At 43.5% G+C, this 17648-nt stretch overlaps 2 protein-coding genes across 2 annotated transcripts in view; both read right to left on the reverse strand.

Moving 5' to 3' along the window:
* Positions 1-1077: 1077 nt before the first annotated feature.
* On the reverse strand, positions 1078-4324 carry LOC133579308 (leucine-rich repeat and immunoglobulin-like domain-containing nogo receptor-interacting protein 1). Its single transcript, XM_072913057.1, has 2 exons — positions 4218-4324; positions 1078-4122 (listed from the first exon to the last, which is right to left on the reverse strand). Exon 2 carries the CDS (start codon positions 4108-4110, stop codon positions 2299-2301), a length of 1812 nt encoding a protein of 603 aa, XP_072769158.1. The 5' UTR covers positions 4111-4122; positions 4218-4324; the 3' UTR covers positions 1078-2298.
* Positions 4325-14578: 10254 nt separating this feature from the next.
* The window catches only part of LOC133603986 (leucine-rich repeat and immunoglobulin-like domain-containing nogo receptor-interacting protein 1), a 39478-nt gene continuing 36408 nt past the window's right edge, over positions 14579-17648 (reverse strand). The window contains exons 2-3 of the mRNA XM_061957281.2: positions 17101-17206; positions 14579-17005 (exon numbers count right to left, since the gene is read on the reverse strand). Coding sequence (XP_061813265.1) covers positions 15182-16993 — 1812 coding nt within the window. The 5' untranslated portion in view covers positions 16994-17005; positions 17101-17206 and the 3' untranslated portion in view covers positions 14579-15181. The remainder of the gene's footprint in view (positions 17006-17100; positions 17207-17648) is intronic.

The raw sequence follows: 17648 nt of genomic DNA on the forward strand, positions 1-17648 counted from the left end.
GAGAATATAATCGGCGGGCCAGCTCTAGTGTTAATTTGATATCGCCTCAAGGGCCAAGTGAAATTACATGGCGGGCCAATTTTGGCCCGCGGGCCAGAGTTTGGCACACTTGCACTACGCCATACCGCCCCACTTGTCATTACACCATATACCAAATAAAATAGCTTTGAGGCGGGTAAGCTCAACCAAACATATTCCTTACATTAGGTGCACCGGGAGCTAGCTTATGTAGCCGAGGATCGGACCGCCAAGTGCCCTGCCTTCGGCTGCCGCCCAGCTCACACTGCACCCGACCTCTATGGCCCCTGCTATGGGTGGTGAGCCCATTGGAGGGGGGACCCACGTTGCCTCTTCGGGCTGTACCCGGCCGGGCCCCATGGGGACAGGCCCGGCCACCAGGCGCTCGCCATCGTGCCCCACCTCCGGGCCAGGCTCCAGAGGGGGGCCCCGGTGACCCGCGTCCGGGCGAGGGAAATCTGGGTTCCTTGTTAGTGTTCTTCATAGAGGTCTTCGAGCTGCTCTTTGTCTGATCCCTCACCTAGGACCAGTTTGCCTTGGGATGGGAATCAGCACCTCCAAATCCGAGTCCATGGTTCTCGCCCGGAAAAGGGTGGAGTGCCATCTCCGGTTTGGGGAGGAGATCTTGCCCCAGGTGGAGGAGTTCAAGTACCTTGGAGTCTTGTTCAGGAGTGAGGGAAGAGTGGATCGTGAGATCGACAGGCGGATCGGTGCGGTGTCTTCAGTAATGCGGACGCTGTATCGATCCGTTGTGGTGAAGAAGGAGCTGAGCCAGAAGGCAAAGCTCTCGATTTACCAGTCGATCTACGTTCCCATCCTCACCTATGGTCATGAGCTTTGGGTCATGACCGAAAGGACAAGATCAAGGGTACAAGCGGCCGAAATGAGTTTCCTCCGCCGGGTGGCGGGGCTTTCCCTTAGAGATAGGGTGAGAAGCTCTGTCATCCGGGGGGAGCTCAAAGTAAAGCCGCTGCTCCTCCACATCAAGAGGAGCCAGATGAGGTGGTTCGGGCTTCTGGTCAGGATGCCACCCGAACGCCTCCCTCGGGAGGTGTTTCGGGCACGTCCGACCGGTAGGAGGCCACGGGGAAGACCCAGGACACGTTGGGAAGACTATGTCTCCCGGCTGGCCTGGGAACGCCTCGGGATGCCCCGGGAGGAGCTGGACGAAGTGGCTGGGGAGAGGGAAGTCTGGGCTTCCCTGCTTAGGCTGCTGCCCCCGCGACCCGACCTCGGATAAGCGGAAGAAGATGGATGGATGGATGGAAGGTGCACCGGGTTATAAGGTGCACTGTTGAGGTTTGAGAAAAACCAAATGATTTTAAGTGTGCCTTATAGTCCGGAAAATACGGTACTTTTATTCTATTCTATGCTATTATGCAGATCCCGGAATCAGAAAACCAGGTACCGATAGGTAAGGAACGTTTTTAATGTATAATAGCTCCCAACTGAAGGAGAATAGAAAGGTCCAGAACTACACTCTGGTGCGTGTGCGCAGGTGCTCATGTAATCCCCGCGGCTTTTGTCGTCTTGCGACGAGGCCATTTTTGTGTGTGCTCCGAAACACAAAGTACAGATTAAGTGCTTTTGGTTACGCAAGAATACGTGCTGCTGCTCTTTGCCTCTGACAAAAGAATGATCTGGCCGGAAGATTTCATTTGAAGATGATTAGACCTCAATTCCGATTGGGTAAGCTGACATGAACGCAGGAAACACACGTGGCAGATTGAGACAGCGTCGTTTAATCACCTTAAATGTGCGTAGGCTAATGAAGTTGGCAAAATCCAAAAAATAGAAACAGTTGAGCGGCGTCCACACGTCAGGAGTAACTGAGAGACAGAAGTAAGCCAGCACTCACCCACGTCCTTGACCTAAATATTCACACGATCCGCATGTTCTCCGTTACTGAGGCACATATTCTCCCGTGTTGCGCAGCTACAAAAGAAAGAAGTATTTCCATGCGATATAAAAAAAGTGATACATGCGGTAAAGAAACCAAAACGTGTCATTCCTTGTGTACATTAAGCCGGTAGTCGTTGGTGCGACTCGCAAACGTCCCCGGGAAGCCGCCACTCAACGTGTTTTACTGCTACGGTCTCTTCAGCTCCACGGCTTGTGTTGGCAATAAAGACGCTGCAATGCGGGACGAGCACTTGAAAAGGTTTGGTGGACCCAGAATGCATGTCGGTATGAAGTGCGCGAGTTACGGTGAGTGGTAAGTAGCCCAACTCGCTGACTCCGAAAGAGGAGTCCTTAAAGGTCCAAACTGCTTAGTCGGCTTTAAATAAGTTTCATGGTGAACCTGCCACCGTCCCCGCCGTCTCCTCCCCCGCCCATGGAGGAGCGAGGAACAAAGTCAATGGTGGCCGTGTGCTTGATTTGGCCTTTGCTCTGGCTCCAGAAGAACATGAAGACAAAGCAGATGGCCACCGAGCTGAGGAAAGACAAGAAGCCCATGGTGGTGGCGATGATCAGCGTCTTGGCATCAAAAGGGTAGGGCCTGGCCGTTTCGGCCGAGGAATTGGTAGCTTGGGGGACCGGGGGCTCCAGCCAGTCTTCCTCGGTGAAGAAGGGGATAGTTCGGTTTCGAGCGACCGCCTTTACATAGAGGCCGACTGTCAGGCTGTCGTTGCCGGCAGCGTTGCCGGCGAGGCACTGATAGGTGCCGCTGTCATGGACCTGTGCATACCGGACTTCCAGAGTACCATTAGGCAAAACCCTGATTCTTCCCGTTGAAGAGACTTTATTCTTGTGGGACGAGATCCAGGTGATGGATGCAGCTGGATCACCATCAGCCTTGCAGGAGAACAGAACAGTGGTGCCTTCCTCCACCCTGGCCTCCTGCGGCCTACGATCTAATATACGGGTAGGACGGCAGGTAAACAGCCTCGGCAGCTCCTTTTCCGAAAAGTCTCTGAATTCTCGCTGCCTCACGGTGTCGGGGGTAGAGCACGTGGGCTGGTGTCCGTCAAAGTTCAGGCGCAATCGCCGACGTACCACCCATAGCAGGCGGCAGTCGCAAGCTAGGGGATTCCCATCCAGTCTGAGCACCTGAAGGTTTCCCACTGAGTGCAAGGTGCTCTCCTCTAAAGTTGTGAGGTGATTGGATGAAACATTAAGCATGCGAAAGTAGGTTAGGCCCCTGAAAGCCCCCGGTTCTATACGTAGCAAGTTCCCCCCGACAAGATGTAACTCTTGGAGTCTAAGGAGATCCCCCAACAGGTTACTTTGAATAACAGTGATTGGGTTATAGGACAGGTCTAGGAAGCGCAGGTGTACCAGGGGACGAAGAGCTGAGTATGGCACAGCACTGAGGTTGCAGTTGCTAATGACCAGAGCAGTCAAATTGAGTCCAATCAGGCTGTTGCTCGCCATCGTGTCCAGAGTTGGCCAACTCACCATGATCAGGGTGTGTAGACGATGCAGCCGACGGAAAGCATTGTTAGGCAGAGTGGAAATGGTGAGACGGAGCATGCGAAGGCGCATCAGGCTCTGGAGCTGAGACAACGCCTCGGTGGGAATAGACGTCAAATTACTACGATCTATGTTAAGTTCCTGCAGACTATGCAAACCCACAAAAGCCCGCTGAGAGATGAACACCAAGTCATTTTCATCAGCCTCAAGCGTCTGCAGGTTCACCATCTCTTTGAATGTGTAGTCTAGGAAGACCAGAATCTCATTCTGGCTCAGATCCAAAAATCGTAGACTGGACAGGCCAGAAAAAACCCCGACAGGAATGATCTTGAGTCGATTGTTTTTAATCCGAAGTGTCCTGAGGATCTGTAGTCCCTGGAAAGCATCCACCTCAATCATAGAGATTAGATTATCGCTAAGGTCGAGTTCTTGAAGTTGCGGGAGGCCAGAGAACTGCCGGCGCCCTACAGTCCTGATCTTGTTGTAGGACAAATCCAGACGCCTTGCATCGCCGGAAAAACCCTCCGGGATGGTGTTCAAATGTTTGCCGGAGCAGATGACTTCCTTCGCCTCGTGTGGACACACGCACCGTGGAGGGCAACTTTCTGCTGACACCTGCAGTCCGGCCTGCAGCAGGATGCCCAACGCTGCCCATCGAACCACAGACTCCACAAACATCTTACCCCCTTTCTGGAAGGACACACAGACCACTGGTCAGACCTTGGACAAAGTGCTGACATAGAAGTATAACTACGACTTCTTGACACGGAACATAAGAAAAATACCCTTTGAGAGCCAGAGCCAGACTGCAGATGATCATAACCAGGGCCAGTCTGGTCGGAATCAGGCTTGGGTCTGGTCTAGTGTTAGTCCTTTATGCCGTCGAGTCGCCTGTAGGAAGACAGAGACTAAGTTAGAGTCGCTTCATTGGCAGGGTGACCGAAACGTGGACATGCAGGTCCGATCAGAAGCAGATGTTGCACAAGTGGGACCATCCTGAATCTGTGTGTGTGTGTGTGTGTGTGTGTGTGTGTGTGTGTGTGTGTGTGTGTGTGTGTGTGTGTGTGTGTGTGTGTGTGTGTGTCACAGATTATCGAAGGACACATTCCGTTTACTGTATGGCAGCTCTGTCGCCAGAATTTTACTGTAAAAACAAAAGTAGTACCATTTTTCAATTTACAGTAAATTACTGTAAAATGATGAGATTTTACAGTAATACAAAAACCTGACAGCTCAGTCATCATACTTTTTACGTTAAATAAAAGTGGTATCGTGGTTTTTTTTTCCCTTTTACAGTAATGCACTGTAAAAACAACTGTAAATGTTACAGTAAACAAAAACTGGCAGCTCATTTGTAGGATTTTACAGTAAGAAATAAAGTTGTTTTTCCATTTACAGTAATGCACTGTTTTATAGTAAAAAACTGGCAGCTTCGTCGCCAGAATTTTACCGTACAATATAAAAGTGTTACAGTAATGCACTGTAAAAACAACACTTGTAGGTTTTACAGTAAAAAACAAACTGGCAGCTCAGGCATACCATAAGAATAACAGTAGTATCCTTCTTCAATTTACAGTAATTCATTGTAAAAATTACACTTTTACAGTATTACAAAACCTGACAAGTCAGATGCATAATTATTATGTTAAATAAAAGTGGTGTTGTTATTTTCAGTTTACAGTAATGCACTGTAAAAACAACTGTAAATGTTACAGTAAACAAAAACGGGCAGCTCATTTGTAGGATTTTACAGTAAGAAATAGTTGTTTTTTCATTTACAGTAATGCACTGTTTTACAGTAAAAAACTGGCAGCTTCGTCGCCAGAATTTTACCCTACAATATAAAAGTGTTACAGTAATGCACCGTAAAAACAATACTTGTAGGTTTTACAGTAAAAAACCAACAACTGGCAGCTCAATCGCCAGGATTTTACTGTAAAATTAAAAGTTCACTGTAAAAATTACACGTTTACCATTTTTTTTTTCAATTTACAGAAATGCACTGTAAAAACAACTGTAAATGTTACAGTTAACAAAAACTGGCAGCTCATTTGTAGGATTTTACAGTAAGAAATAGTTGTTTTTCCATTTACAGTAATGCACTGTTTTACAGTAAAAAACTGGCAGATTCGTCGCCAGAATTGTACAGTACAATATAAAAGTGTTATAGTAATGCACTGTAAAAACAACAATTGTAGGTTTTACGGTAAAAAAACAAAACTGGCAGCTCAGTCGCCAGGATTTTACTGTAAAATTAAAAGTGGTATCAATTTACAGTAATTCACTGTAAAAATGACAATTTTACAGTAATACAAAACCTGACAAGTCAGATGCATAATTATTATGTTAAATACAAGTGGTATTGTTTTTTCAATTTACAGTAATGCACTGTAAAAACAACTGTAAATGTTACAGTTAACAAAATCTGACAGCTCATTTACAGGATTTTACAGTAAGAAATAAAGTTGTTTTTACATTTACAGTAATGCACTATTTTACAGTAAAAACTGGCAGCTTAATCGGCAGAATTTTACCGAACAATATAAAAAAGTGTTACAGTAATGCACTGTAAAAACAACAATTGTAGGTTTTGCAGTAAAAAAAAAACTGGCGGCTCAGTCGCCAGGATTTTACTGTAAAATTAAAAGTGGTATACATTTACAGTTTTGTACTGTAAACATGACAAGATTTTACAGTCAAAAAAACCTGACCGGTCAGATGCATGATTATGTTCAATAAAAGTGGAGATGCATGATTATGTTCAATAAAAGTGGTATTGTTTTTTTTTTTTTTTTCAATTTACAGTAATGTAAAAACAACTGTAAAAGTGGTATTGTTTTTACTTTAATTTACAGTAATGCACTGTGAAAACAACTGTAAATGTTACAGTAAACAAAAACTGACAGCTCATTTACAGGATTTTACAGAGTAAATAGAGTTGTTTTTCCCATTTACAGTAATCCACTGTTTTACAGTAAAAAAACTGACAGCTTTGTCGCCAGAATTGTGGAGTACAATATAAAAGTGTGGAGTACAATATAAAAGTGTTACACTAATGCACTGTAAAAATTCCATGGTTTTACAGTATTAAAAAAACTGACAGCTCAGATGCATAATTTTTATGTTAAATAAAAGTGGTATTTAAAAAAAAAAAATCAATTTACAGTAATGCACTGTAAAACAACTTCAAATGTTACAGGAAACAAAAACTGGCAGCTCATTTACAGGATTTTACAATAAGAAATAAAGTAGTTTTTCCATTTACAGTAATGGACTATTTTACAGTAAAAACTGGCGGCTTAATCGGCAGAATTTTACTGTGCAATATAAAAAAGTGTTACAGCAATGCACTGTAAAAACAACAATTGTAGGTTTTACAGTAAAAAAAAAAACTGGCGGCTCAGTCGCCAGGATTTTACTGTAAAATTAAAAGTGGTATCAATTTACAGTAATTCACTGTAAAAAAAAAAGAAAATTTTACAGTAATACATAATAAACCTGACAAGTCAGATGCATAATTATTATGTTAAATAAAAGTGGTGGTGTTTTTTCAATTTACAGTAATGCACTGTAAAAACAACTGTAAATGTTACAGGAAACAAAAACTGACAGCTCATTTTTAGGATTTTACTGTAAGAAATAAAGTAGTTTTTTCCATTTACAGTAATCCACTGTTTTACAGTAAAAAAAACTGGCAGCGTAGTCGGCAGAATTGTACAGTGCAATATAAAAGTGTTACAGTAATGCACTGTAAAAATTACATGATTTTACAGTAATAAAAAAACTGACAGCTCAGATGCATAATTTTTACGTTAAATAAAAGTGGTATTGTTTTTTTTTTTTTTTTTTAATTCACAGTAATGCACTGTAAAAACAACTGTAAATGTTACAGTGAACAAAAACTGACAGCTCATTTACAGGATTTTACAGTAAAAAATAAAGTCATTTTTTAATTTACAAAAAACTGGCACTGTAAAAACAACCGTGAATTAAACAAAAAAAATGGTAGCTCATTCAACTGAATTTTACTGTAAAATAAAAATTGGTACCATTATTCTATTTACAGTAATTTACAGCCGACTCAAAGAGTGTTTATTCAGCTATTAAAAAACAAACCTGGAAGCTAATTTTTCAGGATTATCCTGAAATATTTAAATTGGTACTGCTTTCCTCTTTCCTCAACAATCGTAGGTTTTACAGTAAAAAAAAAACAAAAAAAAAAGTCGCCAGGATTTTACTGTAAAATTAAAAGTGGTACTGTTTTTGTTACACATTTGCAGTAATGTACCGTAAAAACAAAAAATAATTAGATTTAAAAAAAGGACAGTTCAGTTGCCAGAATTTTACCGTACGGTTTTTCAATTTACAGTAATGCACTGTGAAAGCAACTGCAAATTTTACAGTAAAAAAAACAAAAAAACAGCTCATTCACCAGAATTTGCTGTAAAAATAAAAGTCTATTTACGGTAATTAGTAGTAGTAGTAAAGAACGTTTAATAAACTGTAAAATAAAACTGGCAGCTCAGGCTTTACCATAAGAATAACAGTAGTATCCTTTTTCAATTTACAGTCATTTGCTGTGAAAATTTACAGTATCGTTATCATTATTATTAACACGGTTTTATTGAGTACGTTAAATCCTGGCAGAGGAAGAATCCTGTTTGCATTTTTACTCTTAAAACCCAAATGTCAATTTAGGTCAGTGTCAGCAGAATGATTGATTGATTGTATTAGAGGCAGGCAGAATGCTGGATCAGACGTTTGTATTGATCTTTACGCTAGCATTCATAAAACATCAAATACTCATTTGAATATGGAGCAATAATGCACCAAAGTTTCTGGGTGTTGTTGATAAATGGCTTTGGCGTTGCATAGTAGAGTTTTAACTTGCACTTACAGATGTAGCGACCAACTGTAGTTACTGGCAGTGGTTTTCTGAAGTGTTCCTGAGCCCATGTGGTGATATCCTTTACACACTGATGGCGCTTTTTGATGCAGTACCGCCTGAGGGATTCAAGGTCACGGGCATTCAATGTTACGTGCAGTGATTTCTCCAGATTCTCTGAACCTTTTGACGATATTATGAACCCTAGATGGTGAAGTCCTTAAATTCCTTGCAATAGATGGTTGAGAAATGTTGTTCTTAAACCGTTCGACAATTTGCTCAGGCATTTGTTGACAAAGTGGTGACCCTCGTCCCATCCTTGTTTGTGAATGACTGAGCATTTCATGGAAGCTGCTTTTATACCCAATCATGGCACCCACCTGTTCCCAATTATCCATGTTCACCTGTGGGATGTTCCAAATAAGTGTTTGATGAGCATTCCTCAACTTTTTTGCCGCTTGTGCCAGCTTTTTTGAAAAACATGTTGCAGGCATCAAATTCCAAATGAGCTAATATTTGCAAAAAAATATTTTTTTTGTTGTTACTGAATGAGACACCCAGAATGTACATGACAATAAAAAATGTGGTATTTACAATATTAACTATGAAGGATAAAACAATGAATATTGACAACATATGAACATCACCTCCCCTCTCCATCAAAATATTTTACAATCACACATTTACACACATTTACAATATTAACTATGAAGGATAAAACACTGAATATCGACAACATATGAATGTCACCCCCCCCCCCCCCCCCCTACACCGACATATTTTACAATCACACATTTACACTATTAACTATGAAGGATAAAACACTGAATATTGACAACATATGAATGTCACACCCCCCTACGCCGACATATTTTACAATCACACATTTACAATATTAACTATGAAGGATAAAACACTGAATATTTACAACATATGAACGTCACCCCCCCTCTACATCGACATATTTTACAATCAAGCGAAAAGCAACAAAAATGCAACAAAACCAGCGAAATATGAACTCAGGTCGAAATCGATACCTTTTTAGAAACATTGGGTGCCAGTTCTATGAGCAACCGAATTCCTCCAAAAAGGAGAAAAAACAGCTCTGATCAATTTCTAAACTACTTAAAAGAAAACATGTTTCGTTTAATAAAATTCTACCCAAACATTTAATAAAGTCAAATATAAACTAGAAGAGGCAATTCCTGAAGGAATTGCGGGGGGAATTCTTCAATGCTGAAGTTGAAGTGAAATGCTGACAGAATGTAAGAATAGTTTGAATGTTGAAATAGTTTCAATGTTGAAAAGCCTACGCTGAACTGAAATGCTAATGGAATGTAGGATGAAGGTAGAAATGGTTTGAATGTTGAAATCGTTTGAACGCTGAAATGGTTTGAATGTTGAAGAGTTTGAATTTCCAGAAAAAACGGAATTTGGTTTGGAACTTGGGAAAGTGTTAGTTTGAATGTCCAGGAGGAGTGGAATGTGTTGATGTTGGAATGGTTTGAGTGGGTTGAAAATAGAGATGTCCGATTATGACTTTTTTGCCGATATCCGATATTCCGATATTGTCCAACTCTTAATTACCGATTCCGATATCAACCGATACCGATATATACAGTCATGGAATTAACACATTATTATGCCTAATTTTGTTGTGATGCCCCGCTGGATGCATTAAACAATGTAACAAGGTTTTCCAAAATAAATCAACTCAAATTATGGAAAAAAATGCCAACATGGCACTGCCATATTTATTATTGAAGTCACAAAGTGCATTATTTTTTTTAACATGCCTCAAAACAGCAGCTTGGAATTTGGGACATGCTCTCCCTGAGATAATCCTGATACCCACTACAACTATGGGAAATACTACACTTTGACTTTATTTCTTACATTTTTTAATACATGCCTCAAAACAACAGCTACAAAAACAATGAAGGCACACAGCTTCAGTCCAGAGTATACTAGAGTAATAAAGTAAACAATAACATAGTCCTCCTTTAGTGCAAGACTGCCTGTCATACTGTATAACAGGGAATTATAAACTGGGCTCAATCTGCCCTGCTCTAACGTATTTGTATGAGTAACACAAATGTTATGCAAGCTAGTGGTGAGTGTTTGAAGTGGCCTAGCAGTCAGCCAGAGCTTCTGAAATGCTGCGTTGAGACAGGGCACCTCTTTTTACTGCAAGCTGCTTTCGGTGTTTGCTTTTCATCCATCTTATGCTTGTATTCATCGTGTATCTCCTTATGATTCTTGAAGATTTTAAAGGAAGACGTTTTGGTTCCTCCTCGCATAACCAACTTTTTGTAGTCATTGCAAATTGCCAGTTTTTTATCCGTCAGAGACACTTTAAAATAATCCCAAACCATAGACATGGTGTCGTTAGTCAGTCACCGAGCAAGCTCGCTTGTTAGCCACGGCTACAGCACCGGCAACAACACTCTTGTTGTTGTTATGCTGCGCTCGCGGCGGTTTGATGAGGTCATCAAGCGTCGCCAGTAAACCTCTCATGCTGCAGTCGTGCTGCAACTCCTGTGTTGTGTGTGGGATAGGGGAGAGAGGAGACTGCTCCCTACGTCCATGTTTTACCGAATATGTACCGCTCCGTACAGCAGTGTTTTAAAAAGTCATTAATTTTACTTTTTGAAACCGATACCGATAATTTCCGATACTACATTTTTAAGCATTTATCGGCCGATAATATCGGACATCTCTAGTTGAAAATTGTGGGAATTGTGCAACTTGGAAAAATGTCCCATGCAACTCAATGGGAACTTCCTGGAAATTTGGGGAATTTTGGGAAAAGAGGGATTTTTTTGAAAATGAATTGGTTGGTGTTAGAATTGTTTAAATCGGGCAAGAAATGTTAAAGTAGTAAATGATATTAGGGAATTTGGGGAAAATCTGGAGCTTTTTTTAAACTTGGACCACAGTCAAAGCATGCGGGGGCCGTTTTGATATTTTATTTTGTAAAAAAAAAAAAATCTAAAACAGACATAAATTTACAGACACAACAATATGTCTGCTTCGTATTAATTATTAGTATTAAAATTAGCTACCATATTTTATCATTATGCTTACATTACTGTTGTTTTTTTGTCTGATTTTATTTCGACAACATGCCGCGGGCCAAAAAAACTTGAGCTGCGGGGCTGCAAATGGCCCCCGGGCCACACTTTGGACACCCCTGATGTACATCAACAACATGATTTGTCTGAGTGGCTGGGCAGGACAAATTGAAATAGCGAAAATACCAAAATAAGGGCACAGGACAAGAACTACAAAAACACACACACAGAGAAAAACAATAGCTTCACCGCCTTCTTCTTTCTCCACACTGTTTCCGCTTCTAAGTGCTCCCTGTGTGTGTGTGGGCTCACATGCACCTGGGGTCATATTACCAGCAATGTCATGGCATGCAAAAAAAAAGAAGTACTTTTTCAAATGCAGTACAGTACCTTCTTCAATTCATTAGTACCGCGGTACTTTATTAGTACCAATACTCCATACAACTCTAGTCCCAAGTTTCGAAGTTAAATGTCAACCGCTTGGATGCCGCCGTACAATTGAACTGAGGGTGACTAGGTGTCAGTTTCCATGTGTCAAATTCTCGAGCTCCGGTCGTGAGTCCACATGAAGCAGCTGCACACTTCAGTGTTACCTGGTAAATCATGAACTTAGTCATGCAAACTCGAACCTTCAGCAATTGGCGGGGAAACCTAGGTCAGCGGGTGTGAAGCGGGTTGTGTCAACGTCAATTTTCCAGCTCCGACTTCCGGATTAGCAAATAAATGATTGAGAGGGGGGTGGAGGCTTTAGTGTCCGAATGATCCCACGCTTAGCCGTCCGACTCAAGTTCTGATCCGGACTGATCCGGGCTGATCCGGGCTGGTGAAAGACACGGGCTGGCAGGTGCGCGGTATCACAGGCCCCCAGGCTGCTCCTCTGACCAGCCAATCAGAAATTCCCATCAGTCGACTACCCCCCCGCACCCCCATACCTCTTAGCCCCTCCACGCAGGGTTGTGACCCTGGGAGTCGGGGCTAGTGCTGACCCCCATCCCTTAAAATAAGAAAGAAAAGGAATGTAATGTGTGTATCTTTTAGCAGTATCCCCTGCTAAAAGGGGGGGGCTCACGGTTCCATGCTAGGGGGGGAACCCGAAGTATCATGCTTAAAAAACTGAAAAGCTGTGCACTGCAAAACGTGCTGACTGTAGTCATTAATCCTGACTTCCTCATTTTGATAATAAAAAAGTGAGCACAAATTGTTTTAATCGTTTTTGTTTTGTAGGTCAGAGTTTTGTATAAATTGTAATGATGCTGATTTATAATTTTTTTATTGAGTGTATCTTTTAAAAAAAAAAAAAAATCAGTAACAAAAGGTTCAAGTCGGTCAAAATTTTTTATAGTTTGAATAGAGTTATTAAAGTTATTCTTTGTTGTAAGTTGATTTTTTCTTTTTTGTTTTATTTTAATGCTATACAGAGGTGTACTTACAGTCACATGGACAAATATCAGACCTTCTGGAGGAAAGTTCTGTGGTCAGATGGAACAAAAACTGAGCTGTTTGGCCACAATACCCAGCAATATGTTTGGAGGAGAAAAGGTGAGGCCTTTAATCCCAGGAACACCATGCTTACCGTTAAGCATGGTGGTGGTAGTATTGTACTGTTTTGCTGCCAATGGAACTGGTGCTTTACAGAGAGTAAATGGGACAATGGAAAAAGGAGGATTACCTCCAAATTCTTCAGGACAAGCTAAAATCATCAGCCCGGAGGTTGGGTCTTGGGCGCAGTTGGGTGCTCCAACAGGACAATGACCCTAAACACACGTCAAAAGTGGGAAAGGAATGGCTAAATCAGGCTAGAATGAAGGTTTTAGAATGGCCTTCCCAAAGTCCTGACTTAAACGTGTGGACAATGCTGAAGAAACAAGTCCATGTCAGAAAACCAACACATTTAGCTGAACTACACCAATTTTGTCAAGCGGAGTGGTCAAAAATTGAAGCAGAAGCTTGTGGATGGCTACCAAAAGCGCCTTATTGCAGTGAAACTTGCCAAGGGGCATGTAAGCAAATATTAACATTGCTGTATGTATACTTTTGACCCTTTTGACCAAAAAAAATGCATGGCCACCGCTGCTGCTCACTGCTCCCCTCATGCATTTCGCCACACCTAGTGTGTGTGTGTGACTATCAGTGGTGCTTAATAATTTAAGTTGAAGTACCAATTATTGTCACACACACACTAGGTGTGGCGAAATTATCCTTGATCACCCCCTTGGAGGTGAGGGGAGGGGTGAGCAGCAGCGGTGGCAGCGCCCGGGAATCATTTTTGGTGATTTAACCCCCAATTCCAACCCTTGACGCTGAGTGCCAAGCAGGGAGGTAGCGGCTCCCATTTTTATAGTCTTTGGTATGACTCGGCCCGGGTTCGAACTCGCGACCTACCGATCCCAGGGCGGACACTCTAACCACTACAAACATCCAGCCTAAGTAGCATGTTAGCATGGATTATTAGCACTGCGTGCAAGTCAATAACGTCAACAGAGCTCACCGTTGTGCATTCACGCACAGCATAAAAGGTTTGGTGGACAAAATGAGACAAAGGAGGAGTGGCATGAAACAGGTCTTTCCGTGGCAGCATTGGAGAAAGTTCTAAACCAACCACGGTGGGTTCAAGGACTAGTTGGACAAAACGGCGCCGGCCAAATAGTGTCATCAGTGAAGCATAAACATATTAAACAGTGGGCTTTCTAACAATGTGTCATGTTTGTCAACAAATGTATTTTTCACCTTTTGAGCACGTTCAACAATACCGTCATTATTGTGCTACGGAACCGTGATATGGAATTTTCATACGGTTCCAGCAGAACATGAAAGCTGATCATGGCCCGGTTCTTTGACGCTGGTCTCCTAGATATTTTTAGCTAATGGCTGTGAGAGCGACAAGTGCCTTAAATCCCAATTAAAGTGGCTGGAACAGAGTGTGTGATTGTGTGTGTGTGTGTGAGTGTGTGTGTGTCTTTGAAGGAGAATAGAAAGGTCCAGAACTACACTCTGGTGCGTGTGCGCAGGTGCTCATGTAATCCCCGCGGCTTTTGTCGTCTTGCGACGAGGCCATTTTTGTGTGTGCTCCGAAACACAAAGTACAGATTAAGTGCTTTTGGTTACGCAAGAATACGTGCTGCTGCTCTTTGCCTCTGACAAAAGAATGATCTGGCCGGAAGATTTCATTTGAAGATGATTAGACCTCAATTCCGATTGGGTAAGCTGACATGAACGCAGGAAACACACGTGGCAGATTGAGACAGCGTCGTTTAATCACCTTAAATGTGCGTAGGCTAATGAAGTTGGCAAAATCCAAAAAATAGAAACAGTTGAGCGGCGTCCACACGTCAGGAGTAACTGAGAGACAGAAGTAAGCCAGCACTCACCCACGTCCTTGACCTAAATATTCACACGATCCGCATGTTCTCCGTTACTGAGGCACATATTCTCCCGTGTTGCGCAGCTACAAAAGAAAGAAGTATTTCCATGCGATATAAAAAAAGTGATACATGCGGTAAAGAAACCAAAACGTGTCATTCCTTGTGTACATTAAGCCGGTAGTCGTTGGTGCGACTCGCAAACGTCCCCGGGAAGCCGCCACTCAACGTGTTTTACTGCTACGGTCTCTTCAGCTCCACGGCTTGTGTTGGCAATAAAGACGCTGCAATGCGGGACGAGCACTTGAAAAGGTTTGGTGGACCCAGAATGCATGTCGGTATGAAGTGCGCGAGTTACGGTGAGTGGTAAGTAGCCCAACTCGCTGACTCCGAAAGAGGAGTCCTTAAAGGTCCAAACTGCTTAGTCGGCTTTAAATAAGTTTCATGGTGAACCTGCCACCGTCCCCGCCGTCTCCTCCCCCGCCCATGGAGGAGCGAGGAACAAAGTCAATGGTGGCCGTGTGCTTGATTTGGCCTTTGCTCTGGCTCCAGAAGAACATGAAGACAAAGCAGATGGCCACCGAGCTGAGGAAAGACAAGAAGCCCATGGTGGTGGCGATGATCAGCGTCTTGGCATCAAAAGGGTAGGGCCTGGCCGTTTCGGCCGAGGAATTGGTAGCTTGGGGGACCGGGGGCTCCAGCCAGTCTTCCTCGGTGAAGAAGGGGATAGTTCGGTTTCGAGCGACCGCCTTTACATAGAGGCCGACTGTCAGGCTGTCGTTGCCGGCAGCGTTGCCGGCGAGGCACTGATAGGTGCCGCTGTCATGGACCTGTGCATACCGGACTTCCAGAGTACCATTAGGCAAAACCCTGATTCTTCCCGTTGAAGAGACTTTATTCTTGTGGGACGAGATCCAGGTGATGGATGCAGCTGGATCACCATCAGCCTTGCAGGAGAACAGAACAGTGGTGCCTTCCTCCACCCTGGCCTCCTGCGGCCTACGATCTAATATACGGGTAGGACGGCAGGTAAACAGCCTCGGCAGCTCCTTTTCCGAAAAGTCTCTGAATTCTCGCTGCCTCACGGTGTCGGGGGTAGAGCACGTGGGCTGGTGTCCGTCAAAGTTCAGGCGCAATCGCCGACGTACCACCCATAGCAGGCGGCAGTCGCAAGCTAGGGGATTCCCATCCAGTCTGAGCACCTGAAGGTTTCCCACTGAGTGCAAGGTGCTCTCCTCTAAAGTTGTGAGGTGATTGGATGAAACATTAAGCATGCGAAAGTAGGTTAGGCCCCTGAAAGCCCCCGGTTCTATACGTAGCAAGTTCCCCCCGACAAGATGTAACTCTTGGAGTCTAAGGAGATCCCCCAACAGGTTACTTTGAATAACAGTGATTGGGTTATAGGACAGGTCTAGGAAGCGCAGGTGTACCAGGGGACGAAGAGCTGAGTATGGCACAGCACTGAGGTTGCAGTTGCTAATGACCAGAGCAGTCAAATTGAGTCCAATCAGGCTGTTGCTCGCCATCGTGTCCAGAGTTGGCCAACTCACCATGATCAGGGTGTGTAGACGATGCAGCCGACGGAAAGCATTGTTAGGCAGAGTGGAAATGGTGAGACGGAGCATGCGAAGGCGCATCAGGCTCTGGAGCTGAGACAACGCCTCGGTGGGAATAGACGTCAAATTACTACGATCTATGTTAAGTTCCTGCAGACTATGCAAACCCACAAAAGCCCGCTGAGAGATGAACACCAAGTCATTTTCATCAGCCTCAAGCGTCTGCAGGTTCACCATCTCTTTGAATGTGTAGTCTAGGAAGACCAGAATCTCATTCTGGCTCAGATCCAAAAATCGTAGACTGGACAGGCCAGAAAAAACCCCGACAGGAATGATCTTGAGTCGATTGTTTTTAATCCGAAGTGTCCTGAGGATCTGTAGTCCCTGGAAAGCATCCACCTCAATCATAGAGATTAGATTATCGCTAAGGTCGAGTTCTTGAAGTTGCGGGAGGCCAGAGAACTGCCGGCGCCCTACAGTCCTGATCTTGTTGTAGGACAAATCCAGACGCCTTGCATCGCCGGAAAAACCCTCCGGGATGGTGTTCAAATGTTTGCCGGAGCAGATGACTTCCTTCGCCTCGTGTGGACACACGCACCGTGGAGGGCAACTTTCTGCTGACACCTGCAGTCCGGCCTGCAGCAGGATGCCCAACGCTGCCCATCGAACCACAGACTCCACAAACATCTTACCCCCTTTCTGGAAGGACACACAGACCACTGGTCAGACCTTGGACAAAGTGCTGACATAGAAGTATAACTACGACTTCTTGACACGGAACATAAGAAAAATACCCTTTGAGAGCCAGAGCCAGACTGCAGATGATCATAACCAGGGCCAGTCTGGTCGGAATCAGGCTTGGGTCTGGTCTAGTGTTAGTCCTTTATGCCGTCGAGTCGCCTGTAGGAAGACAGAGACTAAGTTAGAGTCGCTTCATTGGCAGGGTGACCGAAACGTGGACATGCAGGTCCGATCAGAAGCAGATGTTGCACAAGTGGGACCATCCTGAATCTGTGTGTGTGTGTGTGTGTGTGTGTGTGTGTGTGTGTGTGTGTGTGTGTGTGTGTGTGTGTGTGTGTGTGTGTGTGTGTCACAGATTATCGAAGGACACATTCCGTTTACTGTATGGCAGCTCTGTCGCCAGAATTTTACTGTAAAAACAAAAGTAGTACCATTTTTCAATTTACAGTAAATTACTGTAAAATGATGAGATTTTACAGTAATACAAAAACCTGACAGCTCAGTCATCATACTTTTTACGTTAAATAAAAGTGGTATCGTGGTTTTTTTTTCCCTTTTACAGTAATGCACTGTAAAAACAACTGTAAATGTTACAGTAAAC

The sequence above is a fragment of the Nerophis lumbriciformis genome, linkage group LG04 (assembly GCF_033978685.3).
Source record: "Nerophis lumbriciformis linkage group LG04, RoL_Nlum_v2.1, whole genome shotgun sequence".
NCBI classification, from domain to species: domain Eukaryota; kingdom Metazoa; phylum Chordata; class Actinopteri; order Syngnathiformes; family Syngnathidae; genus Nerophis; species Nerophis lumbriciformis.

Excerpts from the sequence above, each read along its gene's own strand:
- LOC133579308 (XM_072913057.1), bottom strand. The coding sequence starts at position 4,110 with ATGTTTGTGGAGTCTGTGGTTCGATGGGCAGCGTTGGGCATCCTGCTG.